This window comes from Aspergillus melleus, assembly GCF_016097325.1.
Source record: "Aspergillus melleus strain CBS 546.65 chromosome Unknown contig5, whole genome shotgun sequence".
Classification (NCBI taxonomy): domain Eukaryota; kingdom Fungi; phylum Ascomycota; class Eurotiomycetes; order Eurotiales; family Aspergillaceae; genus Aspergillus; species Aspergillus melleus.
This window is the reverse complement of record NW_025763374.1, coordinates 2,374,297-2,386,083: the sequence shown is the minus strand read 5'-3', so window position 1 is coordinate 2,386,083 and position 11,787 is coordinate 2,374,297. Positions and strand designations below refer to the sequence as shown.

General features: G+C 52.5%; 6 protein-coding genes across 7 annotated transcripts; 1 reads left to right on the top strand and 5 right to left on the bottom strand.

The window, feature by feature from the left end:
- Window positions 1-185: 185 nt before the first annotated feature.
- gup1 (glucosamine 6-phosphate N-acetyltransferase) lies at window positions 186-813 on the bottom strand (the record flags this gene model as incomplete). The annotated part of the gene is made up of 2 exons (XM_046090972.1): window positions 186-275; window positions 334-813. 2 exons carry the CDS (start codon window positions 811-813, stop codon window positions 186-188), a joined length of 570 nt encoding a protein of 189 aa, XP_045946947.1.
- Window positions 814-1,525: 712 nt separating this feature from the next.
- Window positions 1,526-4,291, bottom strand: FUM1 (class II fumarate hydratase). Of its 2 annotated transcripts, XM_046090970.1 has the most exons (4): window positions 3,296-4,291; window positions 2,986-3,228; window positions 1,907-2,924; window positions 1,526-1,839 (listed from the first exon to the last, which is right to left on the bottom strand). In XM_046090970.1, the coding sequence occupies exons 2-4, from the start codon at window positions 3,059-3,061 to the stop codon at window positions 1,653-1,655; spliced, it is 1,281 nt and encodes a 426-aa protein (XP_045946945.1). In that variant the 5' UTR covers window positions 3,062-3,228; window positions 3,296-4,291; the 3' UTR covers window positions 1,526-1,652. The 2 variants fall into 2 exon arrangements, with proteins under 2 accessions (XP_045946945.1, XP_045946946.1); XM_046090971.1 differs by having other exon boundaries at window positions 1,907-3,228.
- On the bottom strand, window positions 4,032-5,273 carry LDX57_009245 (alpha/beta hydrolase; the record flags this gene model as incomplete). Its single annotated transcript, XM_046090969.1, has 3 exons — window positions 4,032-4,289; window positions 4,369-4,683; window positions 4,734-5,273. 3 exons carry the CDS (start codon window positions 5,271-5,273, stop codon window positions 4,032-4,034), a joined length of 1,113 nt encoding a protein of 370 aa, XP_045946944.1.
- Window positions 5,274-6,734: 1,461 nt separating this feature from the next.
- Window positions 6,735-8,141, top strand: LDX57_009244 (putative aspartate transaminase; the record flags this gene model as incomplete). Its single annotated transcript, XM_046090968.1, has 3 exons — window positions 6,735-7,814; window positions 7,911-8,016; window positions 8,077-8,141. The coding sequence occupies 3 exons, from the start codon at window positions 6,735-6,737 to the stop codon at window positions 8,139-8,141; spliced, it is 1,251 nt and encodes a 416-aa protein (XP_045946943.1).
- Window positions 8,142-8,871: 730 nt separating this feature from the next.
- On the bottom strand, window positions 8,872-10,368 carry LDX57_009243 (putative chitin biosynthesis protein (Chs5); the record flags this gene model as incomplete). The annotated part of the gene is made up of 2 exons (XM_046090967.1): window positions 8,872-10,131; window positions 10,297-10,368. The coding sequence occupies 2 exons, from the start codon at window positions 10,366-10,368 to the stop codon at window positions 8,872-8,874; spliced, it is 1,332 nt and encodes a 443-aa protein (XP_045946942.1).
- A 160-nt stretch (window positions 10,369-10,528) lies between these two features.
- LDX57_009242 (uncharacterized protein) lies at window positions 10,529-11,704 on the bottom strand. The gene has a single exon (XM_046090966.1). The coding sequence runs from the start codon at window positions 11,334-11,336 to the stop codon at window positions 10,830-10,832; it is 507 nt and encodes a 168-aa protein (XP_045946941.1). The 5' UTR covers window positions 11,337-11,704; the 3' UTR covers window positions 10,529-10,829.
- Window positions 11,705-11,787: the final 83 nt, after the last annotated feature.

The window sequence follows — 11,787 nt, the reverse complement described above, 5'->3', positions numbered from 1 at the left end:
TCTATACATAACGCCGAGCATTTCGCTCACCAGCCGCCACCCAAGAATTCTGGGCTGCGGGATCGATAAAGGAGGCCCGTCACAGACGTAATGATGGAATGCCTCGAACGGCATACCGACCCCGGCCCCGAATCTGATAACGATAACGCCAGTATAAAAATCAACGACCCAGAAAGACTTCACACTCAGTAGTAGTGGGCCATCTCAAGGCCGGCACGCTTGAAGCCGCACTTCTGGTAGAAACCCTCGTTGATTTCCGAGCAGTCCAGGATCGTCTGTGATACGAAGTTGTCAGTCATCGAAACACCCATAATTAGAGGGTATAAGCCATACCTTGTAAGCACCCACACTGCAAGCAACGTGATCCAGGGCCTGAATGATTCTCAGTCCCAGCTTCTTTCCCTGCTGGTCCTTCTCCACGGCAATATCTTCGATGTGACCGACGAGACCCAGGGAGTGGATAAACTTCCGCTCCACGATCAAGCTGCCCGTGCCGACCACGCGATCCTTTCCGTCCACAATCACCAGCATGTAGTATTCATCGTTGCGGGACGAGATCCAGTCGAACCGCTTGTCCCAGTCCTCTTCGGTGATTTCTCCGACGGTGGTCAACACACGCAGGACGTCGAGGTAGCCCCGCTTGTAATCGGAGCGGCGCATGGGACGGATGGTGTAATCCTCGGGCAGCTGAGCGGCCACTTCGGCGGAGATCAAAGAGGTCGGGAAAAGGGGGGCATCTTCGGCGGGGAGGGAGTTTGCGGCCGCTTTGGTCGCAGGGATAGGAGTGGCAGTGGTGGCGGTGATGTTGGTCATTTTGACTTGAGGATGTGAGGTATGGATATGTGAGAGTCTGTGTATTTGCTGAGGAAGATTAGAGACTGATAGATTCTCAGGTCTGGTAGGACAACTAGTCGTCCGTGGAGAGAGTAAGACCGCGGGGTCTTTCAATTAAGATAGGTTTAGAGTAATAAGATAAGCAAGCAGGAACCAAAAGAATTGTTCCAGTAAGATAGCTTGGTGAGTTTAACGAAGGACAGTGATATGAGTAGAGTCAATGTAGCAGACAATGGATGGGGAGAAAGAAAGTGAAGGAGGACAGGTTAACAGTTTCCCCGAAGGAGGAGACGAGGCAACTGATAAACAAGCCCGAAAAATACCAACACTGCCCGGTCCCATGGTCCAAGTGTGAGACACAATCAATACAACTGGTATTTTTCCCCTCCTGTCTATCTAAATCTTCATTAATCCCTGGCTCACTTAGTCTAGCGTGAAAAAAAAAAATCGTGCCTGAAAGAATAAGTTAAAATGATATCGAATCGGTCCCAACCAATATGCATTATTTTTTTTCTTAGTCCGGACTATTGCTTTTGCCATGCAGTCGGGGCACACTAATTTTTTGTCGGCGCAGCTCCCGATCGCTGGCTTCCAAAAATAGCCTCCGGCATCGTAGTCGGCCTGACGGACACTCCGAAGAGGAAAAGAAATATAGTTCCAAAAAAAAAAAAAAAAAAGAGAATAATAATTTAATAGACCAAAAATTGTACAGTAATATTTTCTTCAGAATACATAGAAAATGCTAATCTTCGCTACATCTAAAACGAAACCAAGGCAACTTCATCCCGCTTCAGTTGCCCGATATCCGCTGAATACATTTATTTCTTCTCCTTGGGGCTCAGCATCAGCTCCGGGCGAACGTGCTTGTCGAAGTCCTCTTCGCTGAGAGCCTTGAGCTCCATAGCACTCTGCTTCAGGGTGAGACCCTTCTTGTGAGCGTTCTTGGCAACCTTGGAGGCCATGTCGTAGCCAATGACGGGGTTGAGGCAGGTAACAAGCATCAGACTAGAGAACGAGTTAGACAGACTATAAAACAGGGGGGATTTTGTCGAAGAAGGGAAGATGCGCATACCTCTCGTGAAGGAGGCTGTTGATGCGGGGCTCGTTGGCCTCAAGGCCGTGGACCAGGTTCTTCTCGAAGCTCTTCATGCCATCGGAAAGGATGCGCACGCTGTGCAGCAGGTTGTGGATCATGACGGGCTTGAAGACGTTGAGCTCGAACTGGCCGTTCATGCCGCCAACGGTGGCAGCGACGTGGTTACCCATGACCTGAGAGCAGACCATGGTGAGGGACTCGCACTGGGTGGGGTTGACCTTTCCAGGCATGATCGAGGAACCGGGCTCGTTCTCGGGGAGGACCAGCTCGCCCAGACCACAGCGAGGTCCGGATCCGAGGTAACGAACATCCTGGGCAATCTTGAAGAGGGAGCAAGCAAGGGTGTTCAGAGAGCCGGAAGCCTCGACGATGGCGTCATGAGCGGCCAAAACTTCGAACTTGTTGGGGGCAGTCTTGAACTCAGTACCAGCCAGCTTGGAGACCTCGGCAGCGATAGCCTCGTCGAATCCCTTGAAGGTGTTCAGGCCGGTGCCGACGGCGGTACCACCCTGAGCCAGGTAGCGAAGGTGGGGGAGCGAAGCCTGCACACGCTCGATGTTGCGGTCGAGCTGGGCGACGTAGCCGGAGAACTCCTGGCCAAGAGTAAGGGGGGTGGCGTCCTGCAGGTGAGTACGGCCAATCTTGATGATGTTCTGGAACTTCTCCACCTTGACCTGCAGGGCATCACGCAGGCTCTTCAGGGAGGGAAGCAGTCTGTTCTCGAGCTCCATGACGGCGGCGATGTGCATGGCAGTGGGGAAGGAGTCGTTGGAGGAAGCGGACATGTTAACGTGGTCGTTGGGGTGAACGGGCTTCTTCGAGCCCATCTGGCCTCCCAGGATCTCAATGGCACGGTTGGAGATGACCTCGTTGGAGTTCATGTTGGACTGGGTACCGGAGCCGGTCTGCCAAACGACAAGAGGGAAGTGGTCCAGAAGCTTGCCCTCCGCGACCTCGGCAGCGGCCTGCTGGATGGCCTGGCCGATCTTGGGGTCTATGGCAAGAGTATTAGCATCACCAAATTGACCTTTATCGGAGAAGAAGGTATCACGCACCAAGACCATACTTCATGTTGACGGTGGCGGCAGCACCCTTGAGGATACCGAAAGCCTTGATCACGGCGGCGGGCATGCGGTCCTGGGGCTGGTTGATGTCGAAGTTGCCCAGGGAGCTGTCATCGCCTCATATCAGCGTCCTCCGCAATATCGTATGGAGTTTGTGCGGGCTTGTTTTGCCGGCGGGTTGACGATGGTCTCTTACCGCTGGGTCTGCGCACCCCAGTACTTGTCGCCGGGGACCTATAGATAACACAACCACGATTAGATCTTGTAACAGCCAGAGATCCGTAAATCGGGGCGAACACACCTGAATTTCACCAAAGGCATCACTTTCGGTACGGGGAGCGGAAGCCTATGAGGGGTAGAGAGCAATCATCAGCACCATTTCCGAAGTATAGAGCAAGCCTTAATGCGTGTGTACCATTCTGACGGTTGTGCCAAAAGCTCTCTTGTTGGCGATGATGTTGAGGGACTGAAGGCGGGGGAATTGTTGAAGAGGTCGGCTACTGGAGCTCAGCGAGCGGCTACCGAACGATGCGGGGGAGCGCAAAGCAGCGCGGGTGATTGCGGGAGAGCTGGCGGTGGCCGCTCGCGATGCGAAGGAAGCCATCGAGCGCACCGCCCGGGAGGAGTTCGTGGATGACAACATGACGATTTCAAATGCCGACGCTGGTCTAGCTCTAATTAAACTCAATTGGTACGCTAGAGACTCTAAACCGACAGAGTCTATGCAAAGAAATCACAAAAGAAGATAAGAATCAATGGCAATGGGAGAGCGCCTCGCAGAACGGAGGAAAAGAAGGGAGAGAAGCAAAAAGAAAGTCGCACTCAATTGAAGAGAGTCGGACTTGTCGACCCTCTCTTCCGATGCGGACTGCCGAAATCTCCCGGCCCGGTCCTGGTATTACACGGAATACCGGTTACCTCCCGGGGGAATAGACAGGTATTGAGTATGGTATGGTAAGTGTTGGTCCCGGATAAACCCTGATCCCGCAGTTCTATACATTGGCCTCATTGCTATTCCCTTCTCCCGACTTTGTTATTCACTCTACGAGCTCCCCCTTCATCGCTTCGATGACCATCGCATTGTACTTCTTCCCCGAACCCAAAATGCCGTCTAAAGTAATGAATGTGTGAGGTGCCCCTTTCATGCGCGTCAACTTGACCCGACATCCAGCTTTCTTGAGTTTTGCGGCGTAGACCTCCCCTTCGTCCCTAAGAGGGTCCATTTCCGCAGTGAACACAAGAGCCGGGGCTAGATTGGAGAAGTTGGGAGCAAGCATGGGCGAAATCTTCCAGTCCTGTGGCTTGCATCAGCATACAATCTGCATTGTCTCTTCTTTCGCTCTTTTTCTTTTAGCTGTCAACATAGATGCCTACCTCCTTGGATCTAGCAGGCGGAAGCCCCAGAAAGTGATTGTGGAAGTACTTCATTCGTGCCATCGGGAGGGCAATCGTGAACTCCATCTCTCGATAGGATTCATAAGGACAATTTTCGCGGTCGAATTCTCCATCCGGCGTGAAAACGTTGTGCAAATCACATACTGGCACTCCTAACACTTGCAGGCGGAGAGGAATGTTGGAGTCACGGCAAAGATGGCTGATGACCGCTGAGAGATGACCTCCGGCTGAAGCTCCCCCAACCGCCATGCGATCAGGGTCGACATTAAATTCTTCGGCTTTCTGTGACCGGACCTAGGTCGAGTCAGTCGACAGCAGTCGACTAGTAAGAAGTCCAGACTAACCCAGTTGAAAGCTGTCCAACAATCCTCCACTGGGACAGGGTATTTGTTTTCCGGTGCTAGACGATAGTCGATATCAAAAGCCACCAAATGGCCGTCTAGACCGTGGACCACCCGCTTGCAGAAATCATGGTCTCCCGCGAGATCTCCAAATACCCATCCGCCGCCGTGGAAGTTGACGTATGCAGCCCTCTTTGTAGGATTACCTTGCTCATCGTAGATTGCTGCAGGCTCAAAGATCCGCACGGCTATTTCTCCTCCCTCGACGGGTATTTTCTGCTGGGTAATCCTGAAAACATCCGGGCCAACGGCGCGGCCGTATGCAGTGACGAATTTAGCTGGGTTCTTTCGAAATTCTTCGATTGGCACCTCGTGCGTATGTAGGCGTCCCGCGTTATACTTATTGTGGTGCTCCACATAGACCGGGTCAAATCGTGGGAGTAATTCCGGGGGAATACTATTGTGGAGTGGTTGGATAATCGTTCTTGGCCGCAACGAGTGCAGGTCGTCGGCTGAGATTTGAGGTGTTTGGGTCACAGTCATGATCCGATAGTAGATCTTATACAACAAATCAGGATATTGAGTTGAAAGGTCATGAGATGACCTCCGAGCCGAACAATCCGTATCGGCCTTCTTAAAGCGCGGGCAGGTGACTTTCCGCCAGCTTTTCCCCTCACAACCCCTCTTCCCTTATCATTCATCCTTTCAGTCCGACGCCATCCTTCTGCCCTTACGCGGAGGATAGCCTGATTGTTGGCATTCTATTGACAATCCTTCCGGTCTCCATTTCAATATCCTCGGCTCGGCTAGAGAGTCTTGTCGCTCCTAGTAGAGATGTTCATTCGCCAACCACTGATATCCATCCTGCACGATTTATCAAGTAGATACTCTTCTTTATGATGATATCATAATTTGAAATACGGGGTTGAAGTCTGTCATCATCAAATGCAAAGGCCAGGAACGACAGGTTGCGCGTGTGGCATCTAGTGTGTCACAGTTATATATTGTGTTGTAGTTGCATTACTGACAGTAGAACGGAGACATAGGAATACTAAACTAAAGCAACAGGTCTGCTTTCAAGATGAACTCGATTAAGAAAGTCTTCCGAATTTCTATCCGAGATCTCAAGATCTGCACTGAGTCAACATAGTCGGTTACAGTAAGATTCGGTGCTTATGAGAAGAGGATTGGATCTCCGGGGGCAAATCAGAGGGCGCTCAACGCAACACCAAGATAACACGAAATGAACAACGTTAAACTATAGGACAGAAAGACAGCCTAGAAGAAACAACAAAGGCCAAGATACAGAGTACGTCATCCGAATCCCTTGCATCTAGTATTGCAGATGATGGCTCAAGTCCTACAAGACCATTGAACAAAGAACCTCCAAGGGAAAGTCAACTCAAAACAGGATACGGTCTACAATCGGTGAACTACACCGTATATCCCAGACTTGCATAAGAGACAGACCATGGAAAACCGACGTTACAGCGGTCACTGGTCACATTGTTCACCATATTCTGGGCATTATGATGCTGTCTTTCTTCTCCGCCAGTGAGGATGCTTTCCTCGGGCCCCATTGATTGACCCACAGTTTCAGGTACCCTTCACTAAGCGATCTTTTCCGCTGCGGTTGACTTCCACCCAGAGGCGACAGTCCGATGGCAAACTAGAAAAAAATTGCAGCCGGTTGACTAAGGAGTATTTAATGCTCGCCCGCGACGGCGATATCGGGCCAATGTTGAAATATCCAAAGACGAATTACCGATTCATGCAGATCCACCGCGTCACTCACTTACTACTTTAGGGAACATAGACATTCTTTGCTGATCTCTAGTGCCCACGCTTGCTCCAGCACGGTTCTTATTTAATTCCAGCCCACCAGTTCCTCCACCTCATCTTTCTCTTTAACCTTAACCTTACTAGACATCCCTTGGTTACCTCAGCCAGGAACCAGATCAATTGATCAAGCTGTGTGGTGACTCATCTTAATACTATATCACAATGACTGTCCTTAGCACTCTGGCGCCGGTGCCGGCCGACGAGATCTTCGCCTTGAACCGCGCATATGCCACCGATGACTACCCCCAAAAGGTCAGCCTGGGGGTTGGTGTCTACCGCACCGACGATGGCAAGCCATGGCCTCTTCCCGTCGTTTGCGACGCCGAAAAGCGTCTGCTCGCCGACGACAACCTTTTCCGCCACGAGTACACCGCCATTGAGGGCGACGTCGCTTTCCTCGAGCTGGCTCGGGATCTGATGTTCGGCTTCGATGCGAAAGACACCTCCGAGCAGCTGAAGGCCACCAAGGGCCGCATTGGTTCCGTCCAGGCCGTCGCCGGTACAGGAGCTAACCACCTGGGTGCCCTCTTCCTGGCACAGCAGATGAAGCCCAAGAATGTCTGGCTTTCCAACCCCTCCTGGGCCAACCACCTCACCATCTGGGAGCTGGCCGGCGTCCCTCGCAAGACCTACCCCTACTACAACGCCTCGACCCGCTCCTTCGACTATGACGGCATGATGTCCACCCTCGAAACAGAAGCCCAAGAAGGAGACATCATCCTCCTGCACGCCTGCGCCCACAACCCCACCGGTCTCGACCCCAACAAGGAACAATGGAAGGCCATCGCCGACCTGTGCGAGCGCAAGAAGATCTTCCCCTTCTTCGACTCCGCCTACCAGGGCTTCGCCTCCGGCTCCGCCGACGAAGACGCCTGGGCCGTCCGGTACTTCCTCAACGAGAAGCCCTCGATGGAGATGTGCGTCGCGCAGAGTTTCTCCAAGAACTTCGGCCTCTACGGCCAGCGTGTCGGCGCCTTCCACTACGTCCTGGGCAACGGCTCCCAAGAGCTTCGCGACATCGTCGTCAACAACCTCTGCCATCTCATCCGTGGTGAATACTCCATGGGTCCCACGGCCGGGTGCAGCATCGTCAAAAAGGTCCTCACGAACGACGACCTCACCGCTCAATGGCACGAGAACCTCAAGGTCATGAGCTCGCGCATCATCTCGATGCGAAAGGCCCTCTACGATGAGCTGGTCCGCCTCGAGACCCCGGGTACCTGGAAGCATATCGTCGAGCAGGTAAGACCATACCCCCCTCCACCCACTACCAAACACCAACGCACACCCCTCTCACAAAATATACCCGTGCACATAAGCTAACGCACAACTCTACAGAATGGAATGTTTTCCTACACCGGCCTGACTCCCTCGCAAGTCTACGCCCTGAAGGACAAGTACCACATCTACCTGCTCAAGTCCGGCCGAGCTTCCATCAGCGGCTGTAAGCTTATCCCCTCTTCCCCCCATCCGATCTTATAGAAAATACTAACAACCCTCCCAGTGAGCGAGAAGAACGTCGCCTACGTCGCGCGCGCCATCAACGACGTTGTGCGCAACGTCAACTAAACGCCTTTTTCTTTAGTTTTAAGACGAGAAAACGAATGGAAAGACTAATAACGACCACGAGAGAGGTGGCTAACAAGGTGCTATGACCCAATATTCAATATCCACAGCATAAGACATCAGGCAATGTTTTATTATATATTAGATAGAGGAATGAATATCAAAGACTTCTAGTATAATCTGACTCTATACGCATACGGATCAATAGTATATATACGTGCTAATAACCTACTAAGAAGAGAATCATTAAACCTAGACCCCATACATAAGATTAGACTATCTACTGTACATATGATAGCGACACAAAAGGGACTAAATAAGCGTGCCACAGACACAGAAGGGAAAATGCACACATAAACGGCATGCCACTTCAAGAAGAAAGCAAAACAAACAAAACAAGAGCGTACCTATAAAATAGGTCTTCAACACCCTTTTTCCGACTAGTTGAGGACTAGGGTGCTCTGGACTTAGCCGGGATTTGGACACATTCCAGTTCTTTGCCCTGGTCTGCCCCGCCTTGTTCTTATACAAAATGTACATTCACATCACTGCCATATCACACACCACAAGTACGTCGGGCCGCTCAGTCAAAGTGGAAAATAGGTAAGAATAGAAAAGGGGGTAAGATAGAATGGAATGGAATAGAGTAAAACAACAAGTTAGGAGAATATAAGAAAGAAAGGAAATAAGACACAAGAAATAAGAAATAATCAAAATCGCTCACGTAGCTCCGTTAAAGCGGGACTTCGTTAAAGTCCCCCTCGCCTTCTTTACCCTTCTCCTTGGTTGGTTCGTTACTCGATGAATCATCTTCTTGTACTTCTTTATCGCCGGCATCGGCTGCGGCTACTTCCTTGTCCTTTTCAGGTTCTTGATCCTGATCCTTTTCTTTTTCGGGTTCTTCATCCTTGGAAGGCTGGTCTTTTGATGGGGAGGTAGGCTCAGTGACGACGATCTGCGCGGTAGGACCATTCGATGACGGCTCTTCCGTCTCTTCGGTCTCGTCCTTCAGTGGCGGCGCAGGAGGCGGCGACTGGTCGTCGTCCGAGGTGATCTCGTCTTCAGCGGCCGTGGGCTGTCCGCTCATGTTTGCGCCGGGGAAGGGCGTGATGGGCGGTTCACCGATCGTGTGCGATTCTCTCTCGCGCGACGCGCGAGGCGCAAGACTCATTCTCGACTGCGAATACGTCTGCGAGTGCGATTGTTGAGTCGGGGTCTGCGGCGGCTGGATCGAGGTGGCCGAGGAGGTGGTGCGCTGATGCTGCGTAGAGCCGTGGAGCGTACCCAGCTGTCTGGCCTTGGGGTCGGCGTTCAGGTAGTAGCCGCGGACGCTGACGATGGTGCCCTCGGCCTCGCAGGCATCCACCCACTCGGGCACGACGACGGGGATGTTCATCTCGACGGCCTTCTCCCACAGCGGGCCGCGGCCCTCCGTGCAGACAAAGTGGGTCGTGTCGATGCGGACGGTATCGATCAATTTGCCGCCGATGCGGTCCAAAGCCGCCGCAAGGGCGTCCTTCTGCTGCGGAGGCAGCACGCCCGACGTCACCGTGATGCCGGACAGATCGGTCATCTTGTGCGTGCGACAGGTGAGTTTCTCGGACTGGTAGGTACCGGCGGTGGTGCGCAAGACCAGGTGGAAGGTGTATTCGGCGTGGACGGCAAGGCCACTGATCTTGGTGCTGCGGGTCTCGAGGGGACGGGGTATCGAGCCGGCCTTGGAGCCGTTGCGGTAGAGGGAGAGAGATTTGAGAGAGGCAGTCGCCAGGTCGATGGGTTCCCATTCGAGGACTAGGGAGGTCTGGGTTGCGTTGCGGAGGCGCAGGATGGGCGGCGAGGGCGTCTTGACGCCGTAGGTGTTCAGGATGCGTTTCTGGAGGGATTGGAACCCGGCGGCACTAGCAGCTTCGGCATTGAGGTTGCGCGCTACGGTGATGTCGACGATGCTACCGGAAGTGATGTTGTTTGGGAGGAGAACAGAGGGGAATTCGATCTGTAAACAAACAGAGGGTCAGCGGACTTGCGATAACGCATTGGTTGCCTGAACTGTCAAAGATGGGTTCATCCCGAGATCAAAGCCGAGATTGTCTGAACATTGACACAAAGCGCTCATCGCATTCACTGCTGCAAAAACAACAGAGATGGGGTGAAGGCTTACGAGACGGTTGTCCTGGGTCAAGAGGACGGCGACGCCAGCGTCTACCTTGCCAACAGTCAAGGAGACCAACATCGTGAGAGAAGGGGAAGAAGAAAGAGGATGTCAAGTAAGGCGCATAAAAGACAGAGAGGAAGAAAGAGAAAGAGACTAGGTAGGGGGAGGGCGAGGAAGAGGGAGAATGCAACGTGAAGTTGTCCGTTGTCTGGCCCAAGCCTGAGGATCGGCAATTAGCGAAGGCGCCAAGGAGGCAGTGCCGCGTGGATTCCCCCAGTGGGAAACTACACGTACGACAAGCCCTGCGCATCATTCGCTGTTGCGTTGGGTTTTTGTTTCATCTTTTCTCCGGATGTGAAGTCGAGAGTGTGCCTGATTCTGTTATGTACATGTCTATCTATGGTCTATAAATATAAACACCACGCAATGCATCTCATGCGCCCAACCCCCATATCGCCCCGTGAACCCATAATATACAGCGAACCCTGAAAGAAACGTTATTGTACAAGAATAAATGTGAAAAGAGGATGAGCCTGCATCTACCGACGAGCAGCTTGCGCCCACTTTTTCCCAACTGCTGCACCCCCAGCAACTGGCGTTTTGGCCTCTTCCTGCCGATGGCGTAGTATCGTACCCAGTGTCACTGCCATACTCTTATCCAACTGAGATAAATCCTCCCGGAGACTACGCGGATTGATTGAGATCTCCACGGTGCCGGTCAGATCACCAAAGTCTCGCCCGCCCTGTCTCCTTAGAGGTGGAGGTGCAAGTCTCTTGCCTTGGGAATTGAAACCGTGCTCTTTCAACGCCTGCTGAAACGCGGCGCGCATCCGCCGCGCCAGCCATGTTCTCACCACCCGCTTGTGTGAAACCAGGTTATGCGCTGAGACCATCCACCATAGTACAGATCGATCACGGTTTTTGTACATATGGGCAATCTTCGGTTGAAGACAGTTGAATTGGGAGCTCAGGTATCGGCCTGCGACGGGCGGAGTTATATGATTTGGGCTGTACCGCAAGGTGAAAAGCTTCGTTCGGAAAGACATTCTGAAGGTATGTTTTCAATGGAGCGGTTATTTTGTCGGTATCCCCAGGAAGAGAAGGTAGGTAATGGAGAATTAATGCTGGCACTTCGGGGAAGCCCTGGGCTAGATGGGTTTTAGGACGAATTCGGGGCACTCATGGCCAGGGAAGAGGAGATTCCGCTGGGGTTCAGATTGATCGAATGGCGAGGTTCAGGAGCAAAACTGAACAGGTACACAGGATAACTCCACGAACAACTGTGCAGTCGAGGATGAACGACGTAAAACCAGACACTGAGAACCGTCGAACGCCGCATCTTTTTTCTGCCGAAAGAAACACAAGGCCCGGTCTGGTGGGCGGTGAGCGCGAGGGCATTGTGGCGAGCCTTAGGCACAATTCAGGCCGCCACCCCGATTCCCACCGTCCGTTGCCCGTAAGACGAAAAAGCCTTCGCTCGCCCTCGCCAACCTTCTC

Coding starts and splice junctions, on each gene's coding strand:
- FUM1 (XM_046090970.1), bottom strand. CDS start 3,061: ATGCCCGCCGCCGTGATCAAGGCTTTCGGTATCCTCAAGGGTGCTGCC. Junction 2,925..2,985: donor CAACATGAAGTATGGTCTTG/GTGCGTGATACC, acceptor CTCTTGCCATAG/ACCCCAAGATCGGCCAGGCC. Junction 1,840..1,906: donor AACAGCCTCCTTCACGAGAG/GTATGCGCATCT, acceptor CTCGTTCTCTAG/TCTGATGCTTGTTACCTGCC.
- LDX57_009242 (XM_046090966.1), bottom strand. CDS start 11,336: ATGTCTTTCCGAACGAAGCTTTTCACCTTGCGGTACAGCCCAAATCAT.